The 27,772-nt window shown below is 48.0% G+C and overlaps 3 protein-coding genes across 3 annotated transcripts in view; 1 reads left to right on the top strand and 2 right to left on the bottom strand.

The window, feature by feature from the left end:
• LOC138802333 (major histocompatibility complex class I-related gene protein-like) overlaps positions 1 to 27,772 on the top strand; it is a 77,576-nt gene that overhangs the window by 12,237 nt on the left and 37,567 nt on the right. The gene's annotated exons all lie outside the window — the stretch shown is intronic.
• PACRG (parkin coregulated) lies at positions 1,657 to 2,683 on the bottom strand. The gene has a single exon (XM_069942939.1). The coding sequence runs from the start codon at positions 2,504 to 2,506 to the stop codon at positions 1,772 to 1,774; it is 735 nt and encodes a 244-aa protein (XP_069799040.1). The 5' UTR covers positions 2,507 to 2,683; the 3' UTR covers positions 1,657 to 1,771.
• Positions 8,697 to 24,297, bottom strand: LOC138802339 (class I histocompatibility antigen, F10 alpha chain-like). The gene is made up of 7 exons (XM_069985534.1): positions 24,176 to 24,297; positions 19,389 to 19,441; positions 16,175 to 16,438; positions 14,983 to 15,261; positions 13,687 to 13,959; positions 10,337 to 10,456; positions 8,697 to 9,185 (listed from the first exon to the last, which is right to left on the bottom strand). Exons 2-7 carry the CDS (start codon positions 19,438 to 19,440, stop codon positions 9,139 to 9,141), a joined length of 1,035 nt encoding a protein of 344 aa, XP_069841635.1. The 5' UTR covers position 19,441; positions 24,176 to 24,297; the 3' UTR covers positions 8,697 to 9,138.

Consider the following 27,772-nt stretch of genomic DNA (forward strand, 5'->3'; position numbering starts at 1 on the left):
ACCCCCCAACTATACACTACATGTATTCAGTACCCCCCCAACTATACACTACATGTATACAGGACCCCCCCTAACTATACACTACAGGTATACAGGACCCCCCCACTATACACTGCAGGTATACAGCACCCCCCAACTATACACTACAGGTATACTACAGGAATACAGCAACCCCCCTCCCCCCAACTATAAACTACAGGTATACAGGACCCCCGCCCCAGCTATACACGAGCATACAGAACCTGCTAAAATATACACTACATGTATACTGGACCCCCCAACTATGCACTACAGGTATATAGGATCCCCCAACTATACACTACAGGTACTATACACTACAGGTACTATACACCACAGGTACACAGGGCCCCCGAACCATACACTACAGGTATACAGGACCACCCCCACCACCCCAACTTTAAACTACAGGTATACACAAATTCCTGATGAAACAATATTAAACGATTACAGTTTCCTGTTAACACAGTCACACTCTGTACAGGGGCAGCGCCGGGTACATTTTCTAGTAACAACATAATATAATATAGCATAATAACATAAACTGCAACGTTTCCTTATTATAGTCAAGGGGGGTAATACATTGCAGGTATGTGTGTGATACAAGCAGAGGAGCTGCAGGAAGGGGAAAGCTCCGGCATATCAGAACGAGAGCACACCAGAAAATGGAAGAATAAAATAGCTTTATTGCATCGGCTGATTCCTAAAAACCATGTAACCTGCAACATCCTGGACAAAAAGGATGAGCCGCACTGTTATGGAGTGAATATACTCCCAGAATGGTGACAATATACTGTATACCATAAGGCATGAAATTACCAAACTTATCATACACAAACAACCTCAAATCCCAGGGGCCGGGGTAACAGTGAGATGAAGATTACCCCCCGCATTGCGCTGCTACGTCTGTATATTGCCGCTATTTATATCAAATATCTGCTCACTTAGGGCCAGTTCACACTGAGTAAAATTGGGCGCCTCCACTTCCGTGGCTCTCCGATAAAAGAATTGACAAGTCAATTCTTTGAGCGGAGAGTGCCAGAAGCGGAGGCGCGCGAGCCGTCCCATCAAAACAGACGACGATTTTACTCTATGTGAACTGGCCCTTAATAAAAGCTAACGTTTCGGCTGCACGTCCGGGTCAGCGCCTGTACTTAGCAGAGGGGAGGCAGAGATCACAAGTAGCATGGCGTATCGAGTAGCATGGCATATTGAAAATATGACTGGCATACACCAGACAAAAGATGCAGATTTTTACATTATGGGGGACATTTATGAAGACCAGCGTATAAGTACGTCTTAAATTTAGCCCCGCCTCCAGCTGCCCCATTGGATTCACTAGGAGGCACGTGCCTCTTAGTGAATCCGGCCTGAACTGCACCTGCTGTACTGCGGGCGCAGTAATCTACACCTGCGAGCGGGCATAAATCATGGTAAATCAGGTGCTGGAGGAGGCCATCTTGCTGCCCCCTGCCCACCCATTCGTCAAGCGTGGGATACGGCTGCCATATGCCACGGAGAAGGGACGAATCTGCACCTTCTCCGTGACATACGCCAGATGCGCGGCCTTCATAAACGTCCCCCAATATACATTAAAAAGGACTATATAACAACATAAAATGATGTAACATACTAACGTTAACCGTGCAATGTTTTCTTATTATAGTCAGTGGGTGATATATCACAGGTACGGTTCAGGTGTGATACCAGCCGTGGGGCCACCCGAGGATGATGGGCGACAGTGCACAAAGTTCTAGTTTAGCAAACAGGACTCATAGGTAGGGACCATGTATTTTATGTTGATGAAGGCGTCTTCTCCTCCGTGACGTTCGAAGGCTTCGAGGGTTTCTTGAATCAAGTCTCCGATATTTTCCCGTTTCTGCTGGCTGTAGTCGATGCCGTCTCCGGAGTTCACGTTCATGTTCTTGAAGATGTTCAGGATGGGGAGAATCTGGCGGTAGTAAGGTACCAGAGCTTCCCCCACCATCTCAGCCGAGACCACCAGGTGCTGGAGAACCTTGAGGGTGGTGCAGATCACTTGTCGATTTCGGATATTCAAGGCGTTTTTTATGGGTATAATGAGCTGCGGGATGACGGGAAGTATCTTTGGTCCTCCATGCTCTAACATGTCGTGGACGCCTTGACGGGCAAAAAACTCGTAGGGATGCGCCATTTCACAGAGACCATCGAAGAACAGCGGCAAGTAGTGGTGGTAGTCCAGTTTCTCAATCTCGACCTTCCAGGCGATTTTGTTTCCCTTCGTGTCATGCTCAAGGGCAATCGGGAAGTCTCCTCGCTCGTAAAACTTGCGAAAGGCGGTGGGCTTTGCAGGTCGTTCCTTGAAGGCTCCTGCGGCAGGGGGACCTCTCACGATGGAGTTCTTCATCAAGGCTCTGACCGTGAATCCCTCGGAGGAGGCGGACGTTTTACCCTTGTGTTTAGAGCTCTGGGTCGGAGCTGCCTTGTTGCCGCTGCTCTCGATCACCATGCTGAGGGTCTCGGCGTGGAGAGATGAGGCTAAACGCAGCCTGTTACCTGTGTGTCCGTACACTGCGCAGCAGGAGAAGGCTCCTCTTGTTTGTAACTGTCACCAAGACAACAGCAGGGCACGCTGACAGGTTGCTAGGCAACGCATCAACTGTAGCAGAAGGGGCTGAGTCCTGCTGAGGTGACAAGCAGGAAGCAGTGACCTAATGCAGTATATACTGGTGTCTGTATACAGGGGGAGAGGGCTGGTGTGTGGGGTCTGTATACAGGGGGAGAGGACTGGTGTGTGGGGTCTGTATACAGGGGGAGAGGACTGGTGTGTGGGGTCTGTATACAGGGGAGAGGACTGGTGTGTGGGGTCTGTATACAGGGGGAGAGGACTGGTGTGTGGGGTCTGTATACAGGAGGAGAGGACTGGTGTGTGGGGTCTGTATACAGGGGGAGAGGGCTGGTGTGTGGGGTCTGTATACAGGGGGAGAGGACTGGTGTGTGGGGTCTGTATACAGGGGGAGAGGACTGGTGTGTGTGGGGTCTGTATACAGGGGAGAGGACTGGTGTGTGTGGGGTCTGTATACAGGGGGAGAGGACTGGTGTGTGGGGTCTGTATACAGGGGGAGAGGACTGGTGTGTGGGGTCTGTATACAGGGGGAGAGGACTGGTGTGTGTGGAGTCTGTATACAGGGGGAGAGGACTGGTGTGTGGGGTCTGTATACAGGGGAGAGGACTGGTGTGTGGGGTCTGTATACAGGGGAGAGGACTGGTGTGTGTGGGGTCTGTATACAGGGGGAGGACTGGTGTGTGTGGGGTCTGTATACAGGGGGAGAGGACTGGTGTGTGTGGGGTCTGTATACAGGGGAGAGGACTGGTGTGTGGGGTCTGTATACAGGGGGAGAGGACTGGTGTGTGGGGTCTGTATACAGGGGAGAGGACTGGTGTGTGGGGTCTGTATACAGGGGGAGAGGACTGGTGTGGGGGGTCTGTATACAGGGGGAGAGGACTGGTGTGTGGAGTCTGTATACAGGGGAGAGGACTGGTGGGGGGTGTCTGTATACAGGGGAGAGGACTGGTGGGGGGTGTCTGTATACAGGGGGAGAGGACTGGTGTGTGGGGGGTCTGTATACAGGGGGGGAGGACTGGTGTGTGTGGTCTGTATACAGGGGGAGAGGACTGGTGTGTGGGGTCTGTATACAGGGGAGAGGACTGGTGTGTGGGGTCTGTATACAGGGGGGAGAGGACTGGTGTGTGGGGGGTCTGTATACAGGGGGAGAGGACTGGTGTGTGGGGTCTGTATACAGGGGAGAGGACTGGTGTGTGGGGTCTGTATACAGGGGGAGAGGACTGATGTGTGTGGTCTGTATACAGGGGGAGAGGACTGGTGTGTGGGGTCTGTATACAGGGGGGAGAGGACTGGTGTGTGTGGGGTCTGTATACAGGGGGAGAGGACTGGTGTGTGTGGGGTCTGTATACAGGGGAGAGGACTGGTGTGTGGGGTCTGTATACAGGGGGAGAGGACTGGTGTGTGGAGTCTGTATACAGGGGGAGAGGACTGGTGTGTGGGGGGTCTGTATACAGGGGGAGAGGAGTGGTGTGTGAGGTCTGTATACAGGGGGAGAGGACTGGTGTGTGCGGGGTCTGTATACAGGGGGAGAGGACTGGTGTGTGGGGTCTGTATACAGGGGGAGAGGACTGGTGTGTGGGGTCTGTATACAGGGGAGAGGACTGGTGTGTGGGGTCTGTATACAGGGGGAGAGGACTGGTGGGGGGGTCTGTATACAGGGGGGAAAGGACTGGTGGGGGGGGTCTGTATACAGGGGGAGAGGACTGGTGTGTGGGGTCTGTATACAGGGGAGAGGACTGGTGTGTGGGGTCTGTATACAGGGGGAGAGGACTGGTGTGTGGGGGGTCTGTATACAGGGGGAGAGGACTGGTGTGTGGGGTCTGTATACAGGGGAGAGGACTGGTGTGTGGGGTCTGTATACAGGGGAGAGGACTGGTGTGTGGGGTCTGTATACAGGGGGAGAGGACTGGTGGGGGGGGGGTCTGTATACAGGGGGGAAAGGACTGGTGGGGGGGTCTGTATACAGGGGGAGAGGACTGGTGTGTGGGGTCTGCATACAGGGGGAGAGGACTGGTGTGTGTGTGTGGGGGGGTCTGTATACAGGGGGAGAGGACTGGTGTGTGGACTCTGTATACAGGGGTAGAGGACTGGTGTGTGGGGTCTGTATACAGGGGGAGAGGACTGGTGTGTGGGGTCTGTATACAGGGGAGAGGACTGGTGTGTGGGGTCTGTATACAGGGGGAGAGGACTGGTGTGTGGGGGGTCTGTATAAAGGGGGAGAGGACTGGTGTGTGGGGTCTGTATACAGGGGGAGAGGACTGGTGTGTATACAGGGGGAGAGGACTGGTGTGTGGGGTCTGCATACAGGGGGAGAGGACTGGTGTGTGTGTGTGGGGGGGTCTGTATACAGGGGGAGAGGACTGGTGTGTGGACTCTGTATACAGGGGTAGAGGACTGGTGTGTGGGGTCTGTATACAGGGGGAGAGGACTGGTGTGTGGGGGGTCTGTATAAAGGGGGAGAGGACTGGTGTGTGGGGTCTGTATACAGGGGGAGAGGACTGGTGTGTATACAGGGGGAGAGGACTGGTGTGTGGGGTCTGCATACAGGGGGAGAGGACTGGTGTGTGTGGGGGGGGGGTCTGTATACAGGGGGAGAGGACTGGTGTGTGGACTCTGTATACAGGGGTAGAGGACTGGTGTGTGGGGTCTGTATACAGGGGGAGAGGACTGGTGTGTGGGGGGTCTGTATAAAGGGGGAGAGGACTGGTGTGTGGGGTCTGTATACAGGGGGAGAGGACTGGTGGGGGGGTCTGTATACAGGGGGAGAGGACTGGTGTGTGGGGTCTGTATACAGGGGGAGAGGACTGGTGTGTGTGTGTGGGGGGGTCTGTATACAGGGGGAGAGGACTGGTGTGTGGGGTCTGTATACAGGGGGAGAGGACTGAGGTGTAGGGGTCTGTATACAGGGGGAGAGGACTGGTGTGTGGGGTCTGTATACAGGGGGAGAGGACTGGTGTGTGAGGTCTGTATACAAGGGGAGAGGACTGGTGTGTGGGGTCTGTATACAGGGGGAGAGGTGTGTGTGGGGTCTGTATACAGGGGGAGAGGACTGGTGTGTGGTCTGTATACAGGGGAGAGGACTGGTGTGTGGGGTCTGTATACAGGGGGAGAGGACTGGTGTGTGTGGGGTCTGTATACAGGGGAGAGGACTGGTGTGTGTGGGGTCTGTATACAGGGGAGAGGACTGGTGTGTATGGGGGGTCTGTATACAGGGGGAGAGGACTGGTGTGTGAGGTCTGTATACAAGGGGAGAGGACTGGTGTGTGGGGTCTGTATACAGGGGGAGAGGTGTGTGTGGGGTCTGTATACAGGGGGAGAGGACTGGTGTGTGGTCTGTATACAGGGGAGAGGACTGGTGTGTGGGGTCTGTATACAGGGGGAGAGGACTGGTGTGTGTGGGGTCTGTATACAGGGGAGAGGACTGGTGTGTATGGGGGTCTGTATACAGGGGGAGAGGACTGGTGTGTGTGGGGGTCTGTATACAGGCGGAGAGGACTGGTGTGTGTGGGTATAGACAAAATGACAACCCCCCCCTAATGATGGCTGCAGGTCCAACAGTCGACACCCAGTTACAAGCAGGGGGTGCACGTACAGGTCTCCTGTAGGAGATACATAATATCACTCCAGCTATGAGATCCGTCTCTATGACAAACGCCCCTATGTGTCCTAATCTACATAACAATTTGCTGATCCTTGGACACAAACACAATGCAAACAAAAAGTACACAGAAACCAGAGCTGAGCAATAGTGAGAGTGATACAAAGCTATACAAACCGAGAATACAGACCTCAAGGCAGCATAAAGTTAGATAAAGATGTGCTAGACACACAAAAAAGAGGCTGCACTCTGATTGGACGGTCATTTGATTAAGGGCCCTATTACACAGAGCGATAATCGGCCGAATACTGCCAATTCACTTGACAACGATTATCGGCTGATCGTTTCTTTATGTCTGGACCTAAAATCATTGTCCACCGACTGCTCATCGCTACGTGTAATAGCGATGTGTGGCCGCATAGATCATCTCTCCACACTCCTGGTCTTCTCTTGGATCACACAGTCCGTATGCCACCAATGGAGCAAAGCTTCGCTACCCCTGACTAAGCAGGACACAAAAATAGGGGGGTTATTGCACTTTTGGGTACTACAAAATAAATATATATAAAGAATATATATTTGGTAAATTGCCCAAAGTCTCTAGTTGACCAAGTTAGGGCCATCAAAGTAAATGGGGCCATTACCAGTACACTGCAATATACGTCGACATTCATTTTTTACAGTACTGGTAGAATACGGTGTGAATCCAGCCCAACTGGGAAGAATGTATTGCTGTATAACTTACAGTTAGAGAAAAAAATACAGTCATTGTTATAATAATGTCTATATATATATATGTAAATTTGTAATATTTCTCATCAAATTAAAATGCCTCCACTGGAATCACAGCTTACACTGCTCAGTATTGCTCTAGATTGTCCTCCATGTTGCTGCCCCTGAGCGGTGTGCTATGGACATAAAAATAGTTCAGGAACACTTAGGTACACTTTGCCGTTCATGTGATCCGATGTGGTGGCAGCTGATGGAGAGTCGTAAATATACCATAGGTGTACTGTATCTTTTCTCTTCCTTTCTGCCATTCCTTTCTTCCATTATGCGGCTGGCCCGGATCCTGCCGGATTTACTGCCTATTTATTGTGGATCCAGAGGACTGCCACTGGTGATGATGCAAAAAGAAGGTTTTTGGTTGTGCCCCAAACCAGCCAACCGTTGCAGCCATGGCATCAGAAATGGTGTGAAATTTGGTTCCCTTGAGGTGTTTCTTCAGGTTTGGAAACAGATGATAGTCGGGGGAAGCTAGATCTGGTGAATAAGGTTGGTGGTCAACCAGCTAGAAGCCTAGCTCCATCTGTTTTGCCATGGTCCCTTGTGCAGTGTGAGCGGAGGCGTTGTCTTGCAGGAACAAGATTCTTTGGACAGCTTGCCGCACCTTTCAGCCTTCAGAGCTGTCTTCAATTGGTCCAAAAGTTCAATGTAATACTTTGCCTTGGTGTTGGAACCATTGTGAAGGTAGTCCTCTAACAGCATATCCTTCTTATCCCAGAACATAGACCCCATCACCTTAGTGGCTGATCTTTGCACCCTGAACTTCTTTGGACCAGGAGAACCGCTGTGCCTCCACTCCTTTGACTGCTCCTTGGTTTCAGGGTCGTACAAATAAATCCAGGTCTCATCCACAATGACCGGTCCATCCAGGAAGTTCTTACCAGTCCAGAAACATTGACAAATGGACCGGGAAGTTGTCACTCACAGCTTTTCTGATCCGTTGTAGAACATCTGGGGACCTACTTTGCAGATATCTTCTTCATGTTCAAATGTTCAAGGATAATGACACAAAAACGTTCACGAGAAATCCCCATGATGTCTGCCATTCCTTAAGCTGAAATCCTCTGATTCTCCGGCGATCTCCGGAACAACAACAACTCTCGGTTGTCCAGGACATTCCTTATCATTGGTGTTGATGCGGCCCGTTTCCTGCGCTCCTAGATGTCTGTAGCCATAAGCTACATACACAAAATTTGGAAAACCTATATTAGACACATAAGGCTTTCATGTGAAGTAACATTTGTTACCATACAAACAAAAAAAGAACACAAAGCCAAAAACTTATCAGCAGCCCCTCGTATGTGTTATGTTTTGTATGTTGACAGCAAGTAAAAGGTTTATGCTATAATAAAGACTACTAAAGCCAAAATACTTCATTAATATCACAAAATTCTTTATTTGTAGAAACATAAAATCTGTAACAACCTGAACTACTGTACGAAATGATCACACACGCACTTCACCCCCCTCCGCCACGGCAGGCGTCCGCCATGGAAAAGGTAAGAATGTTCTCTGTGGCGCAAGCTAATGAAATGGCTTTCAAGGTGTTTTCATTATTCTGTCGTGCTACATTAGTAAAACTTAAAACAAATTCTATATACAAAGTCTATAAACATATACAAATTCTACATACAAATTATATATACAGTACATATACAAATTCTATATACATATACAAACTCTATATACATATACACCTTCTATATACATATACAAATTCTCTATACATTTGGCATTTCCATGATCTTGTTATTTTCACCTCATAGTCAAGAGTACAAAAAACAACATGGCGAAATTGCCATCCTGTGATTTCAATAATTTGATGACTTTTCTTTCTTCATGTTGTAGAAAGAAGGGTAAAGTATTGCAAGCTATGGTTGGCCAAAAGATTTTTGGAGATGGGGCGTTACCATGAGCTTACACTGCTCAGTATTGCTCTATACTGTCCTCCATGCTGCTGCCCCTGAGGGGTGTGCTAAAGACATAAAAATTGTTCACTTAGATAGACTTTCATGTGGTCTAAAGTGGTGGCAGCTGATAGTGACAATTAAATGTACCATGAAAACATTGCAGATATAGATGCGTCTGTTCTCTTCCTTTTTGCCGTCTTAAACACTGTCTTTGATCCAGCTCAGGTTCTTGTGAGCCGACTGTCGACACGACGCGGTTTATCTAAAGCTGTGAAAATACATACATTAATAATGAGGTTGTATACATTAAGTGCAGTATATATCTTACACTATACACACAGTAACTGTCAGGGCCCAGGGAGACAAAGAGACAGGACAAGTGACCCTACCACGCAGTCCCTGCCTACTTGCAGAGCAGATCCTAAATAACTGTCCACAATCGGGACAGTCCCTGCTCTGAAATAAGTGCAAAAACTTGGACAGACCGAATACAGACAAAACACAGGCAAAAGGCATGACACAGATTAGAAAGGTCAAACGGGCCGAGGTCAATAACAGATGAGCATCGTAGTACAATAACGGCAGACAAAGGCGTAGTCACAAAAACAGGCAAAAGGTCAGAATCAAGAAGGCAGCGAGGTACAAAGTAAGAAAGAACAGGTATTTAGGAACAGGCAAACCGAGGACAACATCCAGAGACAAGGTAAACTGCGGACAAAGCAAGAATCAAAAAGACAAAGAACAAAACCTGCAAAATGGTCAGGAAACCAGAAACACCAAGTGCAAGGCAAAAAGCTGGAGCAAGCTGAACTGAACAAGCTGGACAAAGCTATCAAGAGCCCATACTGAAAAAAAGGAGGATTCCTCTATGGGAAACCAAGTCCTGGACTCAAATCTCATAGGTCCAGGCAGGTGACAACAAAGGCAAGTGCAGGAAGAACTGAAAAACATGGAACGGACAACTGAAGCAAGGAACATAGAAAAACCAGGAGCTGAATTTTAGGTCAAAAGTGTAATCTTTGGCTCAGAGGTCAAAACTTCACCCTAGAAGGCGGCAGGGATGTCCTTTTAGGCTCATAACAGTAACAATAACATGATAAGGGCCGCAAGTTTGACACCTGTGCTGTTTAGTAATTAAACAGTGTATGCCTCCTGCTCAGTATGTACGGGTGCAGGGACTCCTACCTATGACAGGAGCCCCTGCTCCTGTACTGATTTTCTGGAAACAAATAAAAAAAAAAGTGAAATTCTGAACAAAATTGATTAGTTCCAAATCAGTTCTCTCCTCTGTTGCCATTTGTATAAAAATACATATCAATGGCTAAATTATTTAGAAATTAGTAAAACACAGAAGATTAGTTATGTGACTAGGACAGTTCAACCTACCCCCACCACCACCACCACATAACCACCACTTACTTTTTCTTTTAACTTTGAGAAATACATAGCTTAGAGTAATAATGCTGAGGATGAGGCTTAGGCTGAAGATGAGGATAAGCCCCCACAGGATCAAAGACAGGGACGAGCCTGTTTTAGGTTCTGAAAGATAAAATCAGGAAATGATAAGATGACAGATATACAGCTCAGACTGACGACCAAACATCTGCTAATGGGGAAAACAAAATCTACAAGTCCTCTGATCCTGCTGTGTCCTCAGAGATAACTCACACCTGAGACTCCTCTCCTATCCAGGACCGTTTCTGCCAAGAGGCAAGATGACTATCTCACCACAAGTGGCAGGTTCCATATTTTCTAGCATCTTAGCAGCTTCTGCTACACACCACTGGTTCCCATGCCCATAATACCTGCAGATGACATCTGTAACATGGGGGTACTGTGATACAGACTAATTGGTTGCAGCACTGGTTGGAGACTTCTGACACAAGGATTCCAATAGTGACGCTTCTTCGAAATCCAAATAACAGCACAAGGTGCTTAAAATATGGATGAATTAGTATTTGGTTGTTGCCCCTTTAAAGGTTTTCTAGATATATTGTATAATACTATAGTTATAGTCTCTGAGTTAGTAGGTGGTAATGCATCCACATAATGGGTCTCCTAATGACTGGCGCCATTGACTGGTATGTGCTATGGTTTAACTGAGCTCCTCTTGTCTAAATAACTAGGACAAAATGGCCAGGTTGCCATAAAGCTGTGGTCTCATATCAGAGGATTTCCCTTCTGTTACAGCCTTGGGTCACTTCTAAAGGCCCCTGTATAGACTGATTATTGCCCTATGTAAAAGACGCAACAATCATCCAATAAATGAGCAGACGCCCGTTCATCAGCTGATCGTATAGGTTACTAGGCCCAAAAACCATTGTCAGCAGCACAATCCTTTACGACCACCAAGACCATCTAAAGACCATCCCCCAGTATAGATACAACTCACCCCATCTGACAAGGAGCGGCTCCTCCCCCAGTATGGCTACAACTCACCCCATCTGACAAGGAGCGGCTCCCCCAGTATAGATACAACTCACCACATCTGACAAGGAGCGGCTCCCCCAGTATGAATACAACTCACCCCATCTGACAAGGAGTGGCTCCCCCAGTATAGATACAACTCACCCCATCTGACAAGAAGCGGCTCCCCCAGTATGGATACAACTCACCCCATCTGACAAGGAGCAGCTCCCCCAGTATGGATACAACTCACCCCATCTGACAAGGAGCAGCTCCCCCAGTATGGATACAACTCACCCCATCTGACAAGGAGCGGCTACACAGTATGGATACAACTCAACCCATCTGACAAGGAGTGGCTCCCCCAGTATAGATACAACTCACCCCATCTGATAAGGAGCGGCTCCCCCAGTATGGATACAACTCACCCCATCTGACAAGGAGCGGCTACCCCAGTATGGATACAACTCACCCCATCTGACAAGGAGCGGCTCCCCCAGTATGGATACAACTCACCCCATCTGACAAGGAGCGGCTACCCCAGTATGGATACAACTCACCCCATCTGACAAGGAGCGCCTCCCCAGTATGGATACAACTCACCCCATCTGACAAGGAGCGGCTCCCCCAGTATGGATACAACTCACCCCATCTGACAAGGAGCGGCTCCCCCAGTATGGATACAACTCACCCCATCTGACAAGGAGCGGCTCCCCCAGTATGGATACAACTCACCCCATCTGACAAGGAGCGGCTCCTTCAGTATGGATACAACTCACCCCACCTGACAAGGAGTGGCTCCCTCAGTATGGATACAACTCACCCCATCTGACAAGGAGCGGCTCCTCCAGTATGGATACAACTCACCCCATCTGACTAGGAGCGGCTCCTCCAGTATGGATACAACTCACCCCATCTGAAAAGGAGCAGCTCCTCCAGTATGGATACAACTCACCCCATCTGACAAGGAGCGGCTCCCCCAGTATGGATACAACTCACCCCATCTGACAAGGAGCAGCTCCTTCAGTATGGATACAACTCACCCCACCTGACAAGGAGTGGCTCCCTCAGTATGGATACAACTCACCCCATCTGACAAGGAGCGGCTCCTCCAGTATGGATACAACTCACCCCATCTGACTAGGAGCGGCTCCTCCAGTATGGATACAACTCACCCCATCTGAAAAGGAGCAGCTCCTCCAGTATGGATACAACTCACCCCATCTGACAAGGAGCGGCTCCCCCAGTATGGATACAACTCACCCCATCTGACAAGGAGCGGCTCCCCCAGTATGGATACAACTCACCCCATCTGACAAGGAGCGGCTCCCCCAGTATGGATACAACTCACCCCATCTGACAAGGAGCGGCTCCTCCAGTATGGATACAACTCACCCCATCTGACAAGGAGCGGCTCCTCCAGTATGGATACAACTCACCCCATCTGACAAGGAGCGGCTCCTCCAGTATGGATACAACTCACCCCATCTGACAAGGAGCGGCTCCTCCAGTATGGATACAACTCACCCCATCTGACAAGGAGCGGCTCCTCCAGTATGGATACAACTCACCCCATCTGACAAGGAGCGGCTACCCCAGTATGGATACAACTCACCCCATCTGACAAGGAGCGGCTCCCCCAGTATGGATACAACTCACCCCATCTGACAAGGAGCGGCTCCCCCAGTATGGATACAACTCACCCCATCTGACAAGGAGCGGCTCCCCCAGTATGGATACAACTCACCCCACCTGACAAGGAGCGGCTCCTTCAGTATGGATACAACTCACCCCACCTGACAAGGAGCGGCTCCCCCAGTATGGATACAACTCACCCCATCTGACAAGGAGCGGCTCCTCCAGTATGGATACAACTCACCCCATCTGACTAGGAGCGGCTCCTCCAGTATGGATACAACTCACCCCATCTGAAAAGGAGCAGCTCCTCCAGTATGGATACAACTCACCCCATCTGACAAGGAGCGACTCCCCCAGTATGGATACAACTCACCCCATCTGACAAGGAGCGGCTCCCCCAGTATGGATACAACTCACCCCATCTGACAAGGAGCGGCTCCCCCAGTATGGATACAACTCACCCCATCTGACAAGGAGCGGCTCCTCCAGTATGGATACAACTCACCCCATCTGACAAGGAGCGGCTCCTCCAGTATGGATACAACTCACCCCATCTGACAAGGAGCGGCTCCTCCAGTATGGATACAACTCACCCCATCTGACAAGGAGCGGCTCCTCCAGTATGGATACAACTCACCCCATCTGACAAGGAGCGGCTCCTCCAGTATGGATACAACTCACCCCATCTGACAAGGAGCGGCTCCTCCAGTATGGATACAACTCACCCCATCTGACAAGGAGCGGCTCCTCCAGGCTGCTGTGATCCACATAACAGGAGTAGCTGTCGCCATCTTTGGTGATCACTTCCGCACTGACCCTGATCTGATAGGTGCCGTCAGGATTGGGGAGGACATAGGTGGACTGATAGGTGGGGATGTCATCTATCCTGTTCTTAACCCACTTCACATCCACCGCTCGGGGATGGAATCCATACACCAGACAGTGAAGTGTTGCAATTTCATCGGATATGTGTCCTGTGACCTTCACATGTGGCAGAACTGGGACAAAAATATTAAGTTTGACTTCATTTTTGGAAAGTTTTGATTTATTCTTGAACATATCCAGTAAAAAAAGAGAATGTGTGATATGACAGACAGCCGCAAATAATATCTCAGATGACACGTTATCTCTGATAAATGTATAGTTCTAGCCTTGCAGAAAGCAGACACGAGAAAATATCCACCATACTGGTACAACCAGTGGTGAAGCTGGGAGGTGCGGTGCCAGGCCTCTGCCAGGCCTCCACAGGCTGGGGTCCAACTGACAGGGGTGGGCTCCTGAACAGACACTTAGGGCCCCTGTGGTCAGCACCTGGGCAACTGCCAGGCTCCCAGGAGGGCCTACTCAGGTGCTGTGTCTGCCACTTTTACTGTATGCGCTCCTAATGAGTGATTGGCAGAGAGAAGGCCATTGGCTCCCCGCTCTGTTAAATACTTTTGTGGCCGCATGCAGCTTTTTCCCCCCAACAATCGGAAGGAAGGGAGAGGTTTTTTTTTATTATGTGTTTACATGAGGTTGGGGAACTAATAACTTGGGAGGTAGAGGGAATGTGCTAACTATCAGGGCAGGAGATGCCTAACAGGGGGATTACCTACAAGGAGGGGCCTGAAAAAGTTGGAGTCTGCTTCTTTTCCTGCCCTGTCTGTGGGATTGAGATGGTCCCATTATCTTTCTTTGGTTACAGCTGGTCTCACTGCTAAGGCCCACTGTGACCAGGAGATACAGCCGGGGAGAGAGTACGGCAGCCGTGTAATTCACTCCTCGGATGTATCGCTGTAACAACCAATTTCGACAATGAAAGTCTATAAGGCTTCATGGTCAACATTAGCAAGGGGCCGGGGGAGTGGAAGGCACAGCTGCCGCACTCCCTCCCTGGCTGTATCTCCTGATCACAGTGGGTCTTAGCAATGAGACTCACTGTGATCAATAACTTTTCACATGTCTGATCACAATGTTATTGTTAATGACAGTGACTCTACCATGTTAATGACATGGTAGAGATAACTCCAGTGTGACATCACCTCTCCTCTCCAGTTCTTCTCTTCCGTGCTCAATGTATCTTCTCAGCCTTTGGATACATTTATTGTCCAGATATTCCTTCTGTCTCGCCTTCATTCCTAGATCCGGACTGTTCCATCTCTGTGTGGTGATCTGAGCCTCGGACATCGTAGGGATGTAGGTTCCTGTCGGTACATCGAAGTACATGTATTCTTCTCCATCATATCTGTACTGCTCGTCACTCATGGTGCTGCCGTCATCATTCAGCTCACAGCTAACCATCACCTGCACAGAATGGAAACCTGGACACAAAACAAGACCATGTAAGACTATACCCACACACTGGGTGAGATCATCAGAAACTGCCCTACACAGCATAAACTTAGACTAGACAGTCTAAGATTGTGAGACATTTAAAAACCTTGCATACATTTGGACTTCTTAGTCTATGTTTGACCATCTATTAGTTGGCTTACTTTAATGGCAAAAATGTTTAATAGAACATGGTACATTTTGGGCACATTTAGACCACATGCCTTTCCAAGTGATGCCCACGCCCACTCTCTAGTAAGCCATACCCCCCTTTTTTCAAGCTTGGCACAGATGTGTTTAAAAATGTAGATAATGTACAATGTAGGACCACATGTAGGACCACCCTTCTTTTCCAAGACCAGCCTGGTAAAAAAAAACAAAAAAACAAGCAGCAGCCTAGTAGTACCAGGATGGAAAGTGCCATTTGTTTTTCCCTTACCAGCCTACTAATACCAGCCTGCTTCCACCCAGTCCAGGAGTGCCAGTTTTTGATACTACGGGACTACTGGTATCTGGCTCTTCCCAGTACCCCAGTGGCGGTGGGTACTGGGGTAATAATGTGGAGGATAGTAATAGCCATTTTACGGGCTTACACTAAGCCCAGGCCTAGTAATGGATATTATATATCAGATGGCTACCCCTGCTAAGCCTGCCCAGGTAGCGGATTTAAAGCCCAGGTAGCGGATTGAAAATGGGATCTCAGGGGCTAATTCATGCCAGAACAGCCATTGGGGCATGCCAGCATGAAGAGGCGGCCCTCTGCTACACGTAGTAATGGCTCCCAGCCTTCCGTTATATCGGCAGTGGTGCACCGAGACATATAATAACTTCTCAGTCTGGCTATGGGTATGTATGTATAGAGTAGTATCTGTTCTGAATAAAGTGCGGTATATTGTCTCTCACCTCCGCTGTGGTTGAATCTCTTCATCCCTATCTTCACCTCATGTCTGAATAAAGCCTCATCTTCTTTATCAAGCTGGGTATCTTTCTCCCAGTGCTCCGTATCTTCAATCCTCTTCACCCATGGAGCCACTGGGACGCATCTCCTTATATCACTGGTGTATAAATCAATCTGCTTATCATCCACATATCCGGCTATGGAGAATTCAGGTATTCCGTATCCTGGGGCTGAGACCCCGGTGTAATAATATCGCAGAGAGTGACTATCTGAGAGAGACATACAGAGTGTTACATACAACGCTGATCATGTTATCAACTACAGGGCAATATTCAAATCTGGCTGCGGCAAACCCTATTGACGAATTTTGCTGTTAATGGAACAATTGCTGCGCTCCCCTCGGTTCTAAGGGAGCTAAGTTTCGTGAGAGAATATTCTTACTAATATTTAAGGATTCTATAAGCGCAGGCTCTGGATCACAGGACTGGCACATACTTAATATAATATCAGCTGGTGGACGGGGGTCACAATGTGCGCCAAGAAAATATCCAGCTCCATTTCTGAGACAAATTTATGGGACACTTATCTGCACAGCTGAAGGTCAAACCATGTCTAACCAATCTCTGGGGTTACCGCCCTATCACAGAGGGTTATTACATCTCTTGCCCAATCAGATTCCCCCCCCCCCCCGAAGGAAGATATATATAGATATACAGTATATAATGGGGTGCATCTAATGGGTTCAGTTGAATTTCTTTGTGTGTGTAGTCTGTGTAGCCTGCCGAGGGTTTCTTCCTGGGCCTGGCCAGGAGGCCAGGATCCATGTGTGGGACTATTACTTTTCTTCTATATACTGATACCCTAACCATGTCAGGCTAGACCATCACAAGACAGGGGCTATGGAACCTCAAGAATTTATCCTATGTACGCTGGGCTGACATCTTCTTCTTCTACCTCTGAATGCAATGCACAAGTAACTGAGATACTGAATAAATCAGTAGTATAGCACAGTGCCAAGGCCGAGTCTCTACTGAATGCTGCCAGGATTCCTGAAACGTCACGTGGAGGGCTAGCTCTACTCCCTAGGTGTGCCTGTAAACCCTGATCATGTGGTACTCAGTGCCCATATGGTAGCTTAGGTGATGTTCATTCCCATGGATACAGGAACTTTCTATTAAGACCCCCAGCTGATCCATAGTAGTCTGGATAAGAACCCCACATTCACCCCCACAGACCCCTAAGTTGATTCAGCCCCACTTCTCAAGGTTACTTAACTAAAAGCCTATTGTCTTCAAAGTCTATATATTTGACTCAGTGGTATATATCCAGCTCCTATGCTGTGTCACAGTTATTGCTCTAGTCTACCACTGTCTCAACCGTGTCTGTTGTATGTGAGAAAAGCACAAAAGTCTATTGTTTTACCAAAGATACTGTGAAAGCCGCAAAGCTATATTTATATATGACAGTATCTACGCTCTACTGCACTACAACGTTCTTCAGTAAAAGCCTTAAAGAGGTTTTCCAAGATTAATAACTAATTCAGAAAAACATCAAACTATATTACCAAAGCTTAGACAAACCTCCCCATTTATTTTCTACTTTAGCAGCTTCTCCTGGGATGATACAGCTCTGTTTACATCTTGTTTTATTTGTTTACATTCAGCTCTGCCTGTTTTCTTACACAGCACACCTACTGGCCAGAGGCAGAACTGCAGTGTATACAGATTCAGTCAGTAAGAAGGTCTAAAGAAAAGTTTATTCACTGTGACTTTATACAGTCTTTGAAAAATGTGCCCATAATAAATTTCTCTGCTGACGGCTGCCTAGCACAATTCTATCCAATCAGCAGCGAATCACAATTCTAGCCAATCATTATGCACACAGTTGACTGGCTACTGTAGCAGCCACCCCCTTCGCCCCCAAAAGATGGGACACCTGCCAGGGGCTGCAGGTATGTGAACAAGCACACAGGCGGCTACCCCACAGACAGGAACAGTGCCCCACACTGTCCCCTGCTGGTGTGATGATGTAGAGAGGACACTGCCCCTTGCTGGTGTGATGATGTGGGAAGGACACACTGCCACCTACTGGTTTGTTGATGTTGTGGGGAGAACACACTTCCCCCTGCTGGTGTCATGATATGGGGAGGACACACTGCCCCCCTGCTAATGTGATCATGTGGGGAGAACACACTGCCCCCCTGCTGATGTGATGATATGGGGAGGACATACTGCCCCCTGCTGGTGTGATGATGTGCGGAGGACATACTGCTCCCTGCTGGTGTGATGATGTGGAGGACATACTGCTCCCTGCTGGTGTGATGATGTGTGGAGGATATATTGCCCCCTGCTGATGTGATGATGTGGGGAGGACACACTGCCCCCTACTGGTATAATGATGTGGGGAGGACATACTACCCCCTGCTGGTGTGATGATGTGCAGAGGACATACTGCCCCCTGCTGATGTGATGATGTTGGAAGGACATACTACTGCCCCCTGCTGGTGTAATGATATGGCAAGGACACACTCCTCCCCAATAAAAATAAAATTATCAACAAATCTACCCCAAACATGTCAGCTACACTACTGTCCCAAAGATGACCCCAGCCCCCCCCCCCCCCCCCCCACACACACACACACACACAGGTTAAGGTTATGGAGCTCTGTGTAATCTATTATTAAGCACTTTATCAATAATAAAGACAACAATCGGCTGAGGAGCCGATCATCGACTGATCGTTTTCTTTTAACATACATGTTTTTTAAATGATTGGCTGATGGACGCGCTACATGCAACAATGATGCGATGGCCGATGACAGTGTAAAGAGAATAATAAAAGATTATACTTACCTGTCTGGACAGCGCCGTGGCCGGGGATTGGCTGAGAGGCCTGTAATGTCAAAGACAGCTACAGAAGCTTCAGCGGCAGTTGCAGGTGAAAAGGAAACGCGGGGAGAAGGCATCAGGACACCGGGGAAGACTGGACAGGCAAGTATAATCTTTATTATTTTCTATATACAGCAAGGGTTGCATGGACATCACTAATGATGCCCGTGCAGCCCTTGCTGCACAGTTCTTGATCCCTTACAACATTAACTGTCATCCATGATACATATCATCAAAGTCAGGGCTGATAAAGACATCAGGGATATCAAACTATGAAAAATATACTATTATAATAGGTAATAGTATAACAGACACCACTGTGTATACTCACCAGAATAGACTCTGTACAGGCTCAGAAGGATCAGGGTGCCGATCATCTCCATCCTGTGTGTGACAACAACACAAACTCAAAAACTAAACAACAACAAACTGCACAAGGAACAGGATATGCTCAGAACATAGGATGAAGGGGCGGAGTTGTGGCTAAAACTTGTTTACAAGCAAGTGCTCCAAAAGTAACTGAATCTGCAGTTACCAGGCAGAGTAAAAAGCAATACAGGCACTACATAAGTAGTACAGTATATTATATTAACAGATGATCACAAGTCTCCAAGACTTACAAACAGTAAAAAATTACAACATATGGTAAAGGAAGCAACGTGGTGCACTCACCGTTTTGCAGAATGTGTAGCTTTATTGAGGATTAAGGTATATCTGCAGTGTCCCAGAACGCAAGGACTACTACTCCTATTATGGCCATTTCTCTTGCTGTGTCAATGCCTGTTCTGGTAAGTGTTTGCACTGCAACTGCTGCTGGTTTTCCCCTAGTATTCTCTGGTAATGTGCATTCTCATGTATGTTCTTGTGTATTCCTGTGTATTATTACATTGTACAGTGGTATGCAAGGCTGTTGATCACGTGACTGTGCCAGTGCCCTGTAACCATGGTTCCTCCAATGGCCAACTAGCTCTGGCCAGGGGTTACCATGTGACCTCCCACTTCCTCCTAACAAGTTAGTCTTCCCCCTGCTTCCAAGCAAGGAGGATGTGTGTCGTCCCTCTCCTACCTCAGAGGAGTTGGACGTGTCGCAGGTCCCACTTCACCACTAGAAGTGTGGATCGAGTGCTCTGCTGTATTCAAGTCTTCGCCTGTATCTGCCTGCTCCAGTGTCCGGAATCTTCTCTCTCATCTGGGTGTCATTCCGTTATCTCTCATCATCGCTGCAAGGATTCACAACAAGTATTACTCTCAAGCTAATCCACCCAGCAACGCTATTTCTCTCATACTCCTACTCCCATCATCCGGCACGTATTCTCACAGCCTATGCAGCACCACTCCTGCTTTATTTGTCAAAGCCTGCTATATACTTGGTTGCATCCGGACAGAACTGTTGCTACTAGTTACCTCATCTATAATAAAACCGCTGTTACTGAACCCCGGCATTGGTGTCCACTAACTGGTGCCCTGACTAAGTGCAGCGAAGAATCGCATGCCCATCATCACCCGCAGATTCCACAGACCGGCCCTACAGCTGTGCTGCCTTCAGGCCTATACCGTGACAAGTATAACCCCTGCAGCTGCCCCGGTCATTGCCCGCTCATAACACCAGCACTGCGGAAGTGGCCCCCAGGGGCCAGGGCATCGCATATCCATAGTTTAATCCGTGCGGGTAGTGTGGACGCCAACACCCTCCATTGCGATGACAGCAGTTTCACTCCCTAAATTCGGCGCTTCTTCAGATCCCGTATTCCGTGACGCGTCTGAAGCTGGGCGTTACAGTGATTCATAAAAACAAAGTTACATTAGTGAATAATTACAATGTATTCAAGACGTGTGATTAAAGGAACATGCTTAGATCGGTGCACTCATTTAAACCCATTTTACCTTGGGCATTTGTGGCTAGGATCCAGGATTGAAGCAGGTACTTATTGGGATCTTCTCCCCCTTTGTTTTGTACTCGCTGTAACCCCATGAATTTAAGGTCTTTTATATTACCGTTGTGTTTTACATTCACATGTTCTATAAACCGTGGGGCTCCTTGGCCGGTTCGTAGCGACCTTACATGCTCACTGAGCCGTGTGTTGATTGGTCTAATAGTCTTACCTATGTAGTATAGGCCACAGACATCATACGCAGAGCCATTAATGACAACTGGTATCTTTTCCATCATGATCCTTTGTTTGAAAAAATATACACTAACAAACCTATGATCACGTTTAGACGTACAAAGAATATAAAAGACATCATAGTGCGTAGCAAGTACTCCAACAAGAGATATAAAAAAAAAAAAAACACAGAACTAGTTAAGGGAAAAATTATATGGTAATCACAAATGTGGAAATTGTAACTGGTGCACTGATTTCCAGCAAGGCAAAACGGTGAATTTAGGAGGCCATATACAAAATGATATGATATGCTGTAGAACAAAATACGTAGTGTATGCCATCACGTGTAGGTGTGGCCTATACTACATAGGTAAGACTATTAGACCAATCAACACACGGCTCAGTGAGCATGTAAGGTCGCTACGAACCGGCCTAGGAGCCCAACGGTTTATAGAACATGTGAATGTAAAACACAACGTTAATATAAAAGACCTTAAATTCATGGGGTTACAGCGAGTACAAAACAAAGGGGGAGGAGATCCCAATAAGTACCTGCTTCAATCCTGGATCCTAGCCACAAATGCCCAAGGTAAAATGGGTTTAAATGAGTGCACCGATCTAAGCATGTTCCTTTAATCACACGTCTTGAATACATTGTAATTACTCACAAATGTAACTTTGTTTTTATGAATCACTGTAACGCCCAGCTTCAGACGCGTCACGGAATACGGGTATTTATGTGACGTAGCTGAAGGGGGCGGCATCTGAAGAAGCGCCGAATTTAGGGAGTGAAACTGCTGTCATCGCAGTGGAGGGTGTTGGCGTACACACTACCCGCACAGAGTAAACTATGGATATACCTTAATCCTCAATAAAGCTAGACATTCTGCAAAACGGTGAGTGCACCACGTTGCTTCCTTTACCATATGTCGCTATTGAAATGAACTTGCTTTCTGCAATTGTATGGTGGCACCACATATGCAGGTTTTTCTAGAGCTACCTTCCTTCTGGCTTATACAGTCTTAGGCTATGTTCACACTACGTACGAATCCGTACGCATTTCGCACGGCGCCGTACATGTGCGGCTGAAACAACGTGCGTGCGAATATTCGATGTGCGGTCGGATGCGTACACAATGTGTACGCAATGCGTACGCAATGCGAACGTACGCCCGTAGTCTACTTACGCTTCCCGAGCCCCCTACGAAGCGATCTGACAGCGGTCTTTTACTTGGAAATCTTCGCCTAGCCCCGGACACCCCACAGAACTTTTTGGATCGGCATAGAAGAGTGGAAAAATGAAGAAATCACCACTTCATACGGATTCGCGGGATACGCTACGGGCGTAAGTTACAAGCCTTCCGGCTGGAAACAATGGTCTGGTTAATTTCTTACGGCGCCGTATACAATCCCGGCGTACATTCGTACGAAGTGTGAACTGTGCGGCCGGGATCGTATACTTTGCATTGTACGCTAACTACGTAAGTTTCCGGCCGCATATTCACGGAGCGCACTACGGCCGGAAGCTTACGTAGTGTGAACCTAGCCTAACTAGTAGTGCCGACCTCTACTCCATTACAAATTGATAAAGACTACTAAAGAATAAAAGACATCATTCACATTGTTTATTTGTAGAAATATAAAGATCCTGAACTACTGTATAAAATGATCCCATTATTTATCCTGCATGGTGAAGACTCTAAAAATAGGAAACAAATGGGATCTTTTTACCTCTATGTCCAGGAGGATGCTAAATAATCAAATACCCTATACTTACCTTCCTCGTTGCTCCCAGTCCCGCTGTGTAACCATCCCGGGATCAGTATCAGCACATGCTGTCGCCCATTCAGCCAATCAGTGGCCACAGTGGTGCCCTCCTCGGATGCCGGTTGGTTGAGCTGCATTGCATGTACCCACTCTGATCCCAGAATGGCTACACAGTGGGACAGGGAACTCCATGAAGACAGTCGGGGAAAGGGGAGGGACAAGGTAAGTATAGCTTATTTTGAAATCTAACACTGGCATGGGCGTAGTTCAAAAAAAATAAAAGAAAGGTAAAACTTTAAAAAATGTTGCTAGATCCCTAACAGCTATCAAAACGTTTGACATTTCTCTAAGATGTCTCTATGATATGTCAAAAATTTACTGTGATGACAAATACACTTTAAAGTTTTAAAGCGACTCTGTACCCACAATCTGACCCCCCCCCCCCCCGCCCCCAAACCACTTGTACCTTCGGATAGCTACTTTTAATCCAAGATCTGTCCTGGGGTCCGCTCGGTAGGTGATGCAGTTATTGTCCTAAAAAACAACTTTGAAAATTGCAGCCCCGTGCCCTATGGGAGTATCTTTGCCCTGACTTTGTACCACCCCTCTGTCCCTCCTCCTCGCCCTCCTCATCATTAGGAATGCCACTGGGACATTTACTCCTGTCTGAACATTGCACAGGTGCCTTAACAATCCAGTCCATGTGCTGTGGTAACACAGCTGAGGAATAGTAGGCAATCTGCCTGGAGCATTCCTAATGATAAGGAGGGTGGGGAGGAGGGACAGAGAGGTTGAGCCAGCCTAATGCATACACAATCTAGGCCCCGGCCGTTGGACACAGGGCTGCAAGTTTAAAAGTTGTTTTTAGGACAATAACTGCATCATCTGCCGAACGGACCCCAGGACAGATCTTGGATTAAAAGCAGCTATCCGAAGGTACAAGTGGTTTTGGGGGGTCAGATTGTGGGTACAGAGTCGCTATAATCTTTCTGAAGAAAACACTAGCACCTATCTATACACTCATAGCACCCACGCTAAGTCAATTTATGTAGAGAAATATCTGGATTGTGCAGCATCTCTGACCCCCTATGTGAAGTGTTTACATCCAGCACGCTAAGTCAGCCCCTTCTGTTGCTGTGCACAGGCTCAGCCCTCCCGGCCCTCTCCCTGTGTCAGACAGATACAGAGCTCTCCTGCTCCGCAGTTCTGTATACAGCAGCCGTACATGCAAACCAGCAATACATTACCTTCTATTCTTTCTACTTATTTCACGGGTATTCCCGCTGCTGCTGCTGCTTCTTACTCTCTTCTCTCAGTGGTGTTTTGACTCCCTGTGCTCACTTTCCCTTTCCTCGGTCCTACCCTGACTATAAACACTTACACAGTGACCCCCCCCCCCCCCCCACACACACACCACCACCACCACCCCTGCCAGCAGCAGTTTGCAGAAACTCCACCCCTTCACCTCTTTTCCTCTGCTGACAGAGCTCTCCTCATCGACATAAACAGCCGCCGTACATGCAAACCAGCATAAACTGATCTTCCAAGCATGTTGAGCCAGAGGTGTCAGCTGGTATATGCATTTGCAGGTGTTGCGGCACTTGTCACAGGGCTCAGAGTGTAATACTCTCTCCTGAGGTCCCAGTACACGCCTGTTATAGGTACACTCTGGTTTCCCGTGTAGTGCTGTTAAAGGGGAACTCCGGATAAGAAAAACTTGTTTTCCATTAAAAGTACATTAAAAGTTATATAGATGTGTCTATACAATGTATTACTATATCTGTGCGGTTATATAGATGTGTCTATACAATCTATTACCGTGTCTGTACAGTTCTGCCACACTGGTAGCTGATAGAAATCCAGGAAGTGAAGAAAAACGGCTCCTGTGCCAATCCACATTGTCTCCTGCTCCTTCTGCTATCCCCCCTTAGGAGACAAATATTCCATATCTCTGTCTAACATTGTGTGTGTTTGCTGATGATGCAGACAGGAGGCAGGGCGTGATGTCACAGGAGGCGGGGCTGGATCCCCCAATCCCCTGACTGATTCACCATCTCTGACCGGCCAGAAGCAGGTGCAGCACTAATTTTACTGATTGTAATGGGTGGGGGACTGATGATCAGCGGAGGGAAAGCATTGCATTCTGGGAACTGCTCAACCAGGAAGAACAGAAACACAATACAGAGCAAAAAGCCCCCAAACAAATGGATTTTTGGTAGTTTCAAAACTAGGATAGATAGGTAAGTAATGCTATATGCTTCTGCAGAAGTTTCTCTTTTTTTTAACCTCTACCTGGAGTTCCCCTTTAAGTCCACAGCACCTAAACATTTGAACCTGCAGCTTTTTTAAAAGAACAGACAATGCGTTCCTAGTAACAAGTTCAGACAGTGCATTGTGCGCTTGAGAGGGAGTTTGCCAGCGTTTCCCTTTTAAGACGGATGAGATGCTGCTTAGCAGTTTAGACTTTAGGAGAATATTAATTGGTTTTCATCAGAAAGTCTATCTGGAGCTTTTAGATAGAAGGGTTGAGATAAGTCTAGGGGGCTACTGGGGATGGGGATTCTGTCCAATTACTACAGTACTCTGTTGGGGAGACTTAAAGGGGAACACCGCATAAGGAAAACTTGTTTTCTATTAAAAGTACATTAAAAGTTATATAGATGTGTCTATACAATGTATTTCTGTATCTGTACGGTTCTGCCACACTGGTAGCTGATAGAAATCCAGGAAGAGAAGAAAAATGGCCTCTGTGCCAATCCACATTGTCTCCTGCTCCTTCTGCTATCCCCCTCTAGGAGACAAATCTTCCATGCCTCTGTCTGACATTGTGTGTATTTGCTGAGTACAGGCTGATGATGCAGAGAGGGGGCAGGGCGTGATGTCACAGGAGGCGGGGCTGGATCCCCCAATCCCCTGAGAGATTCACCATCTCTGTCCGGCCAGAAGCAGGTGCTGCACTGATTTCTCTGATTGTGCAAAAGTCTACAGAGAAATTAGGGTTGTGTTCACACATGTTGGAGTGTCATTGCAGTACTGCAGCATCTGCACAAAAATGATGCAATAACACAAATAGATAATGCTAAACAGCAGAGAGGATAAGAGCCGACACTGCCAATCCCACCTGCACAAAAACAGGCATAAACAGTATATCCCATGTAAGATAGTATCGGATAAAGTCCTTTTTGTGGGAATCAACTTCAGGGTATATTCACACGAACGGGCTCGCAGCGGGATTCTCGCTGCGAGTCCAGCAGGCCTTGGCAGTTCCCACACACTGCATACTTGCTGCGGTCTGAACGACCGCAGCGAGTATGTAATTCTGCCGCCCTTAACCCCTTCTGCTCCCTCCCGGCTCCCCCGCTGTAAGCATACATTACCTCTCCTCGCTGCACGGGGTCCGGCGTCCTGCTCTCACGTCCGGCCAATCAGCGGCTGCGGCTGGGCAACACACTGATTGGCCGGGCGCGAGAGCAGGACGCCGGACCTGTGCAGCGGGGGAGCAGGGCAGGAGCAGAAGGGGTTAAGGGCGGCAGAATTACATACTCGCTGCGGTCGTTAAGACCACAGCGAGTATGTAGTGTGTGGGACCTGCCGGACTCGCAGCGAGAATCTCGCTGCGAGTCCGTTCGTGTGAATATACCCTCAAAGATAAAAGATGCTTGATCCTAATATGTGCGTGGAAAGGAAAAGAAAAGAAAAATTTTATTTAAAAAGTTCTTCACTTTATTCCACTATCAGCGTTACAGGTAGAGAATACAGCGTGCTGTGTGGTGTTACAGGTAGAGAATACAGTGTGGTGTTACAGGTAGAGAATACAGCGTGCTGTGTGGTGTTACAGGTAGAGAATACAGTGTGCTGTGTGGTGTTACAGGTAGAGAATACAGCGTGCTGTGTGGTGTTACAGGTAGAGAATACAGCGTGCTGTGTGGTGTTACAGGTAGAGAATACAGTGTGGTGTGTGGTGTTACAGGTAGAGAATACAGCGTGCTGTGTGGTGTTACATGTAGAGAATACAGTGTGCTGTGTGGTGTTACAGGTAGAGAATACAGTGCTGTGTGGTGTTACAGGTAGAGAATACAGCGTGCTGTGTGGTGTTACAGGTAGAGAATACAGCGTGCTGTGTGATATTACAGGTAGAGAATACAGTGCGCTGTGTGGTGTTACAGGTAGAGAATACAGCGTGCTGTGTGGTATTACAGGTAGAGAATACAGCATGCTGTGTGGTGTTACAGGTAGAGAATACAGCGTCCTGTGTGGTGTTACAGGTAGAGAATACAGTGTGCTGTGTGGTGTTACAGGTAGAGAATACAGTTCTGTGTGGTGTTACAGGTAGAGAATACAGTGCTGTGTGGTGTTACAGGTAGAGAATACAGCGTACTGTGTCGTGTTACAGGTAGAGAATACAGTGCGCTGTGTGGTGTTACAGGTAGAGAATACAGTGCTGTGTGGTGTTACAGGTAGAGAATACAGTGTGCTGCGTGGTGTTACAGGTAGAGAATACAGCGTGCTGTGTGGTGTTACAGGTAGAGAATACAGTGTGCTGTGTGGTGTTACAGGTAGAGAATACAGCGCTGTGTGCTGTTACAGGTAGAGAATACAGCGTGCTGTGTGGTGTTACAGGTAGAGAATACAGTGTGCTGTGTGGTGTTACAGGTAGAGAATACAGCGCTGTGTGCTGTTACAGGTAGAGAATACAGCGTGCTATGTGGTGTTACAGGTAGAGAATACAGCGTGCTGTGTGGTGTTACAGGTAGAGAATACAGTGTGCTGTGTGGTGTTACAGGTAGAGAATACAGTGTGCTGTGTGGTGTTACAGGTAGAGAATACAGTGTGCTGTGTGGTGT

This window comes from Dendropsophus ebraccatus, chromosome 10 (assembly GCF_027789765.1).
Source record: "Dendropsophus ebraccatus isolate aDenEbr1 chromosome 10, aDenEbr1.pat, whole genome shotgun sequence".
NCBI lineage: Eukaryota > Metazoa > Chordata > Amphibia > Anura > Hylidae > Dendropsophus > Dendropsophus ebraccatus.

What these genes read in the sequence shown, in the direction of transcription:
- LOC138802339 (XM_069985534.1), bottom strand. Translation starts at nt 19,440, where the DNA reads ATGGAGATGATCGGCACCCTGATCCTTCTGAGCCTGTACAGAGTCTAT. An exon ending in CCTGTACAGAGTCTATTCTG is followed by an intron (nt 16,439 to 19,388) that starts GTGAGTATACAC and finishes TGTCTCTCTCAG; the next exon opens with ATAGTCACTCTCTGCGATAT. An exon ending in TCTCAAAGTTAAAAGAAAAA is followed by an intron (nt 9,186 to 10,336) that starts GTAAGTGGTGGT and finishes GTATTTTCACAG; the next exon opens with CTTTAGATAAACCGCGTCGT.
- PACRG (XM_069942939.1), bottom strand. Translation starts at nt 2,506, where the DNA reads ATGGTGATCGAGAGCAGCGGCAACAAGGCAGCTCCGACCCAGAGCTCT.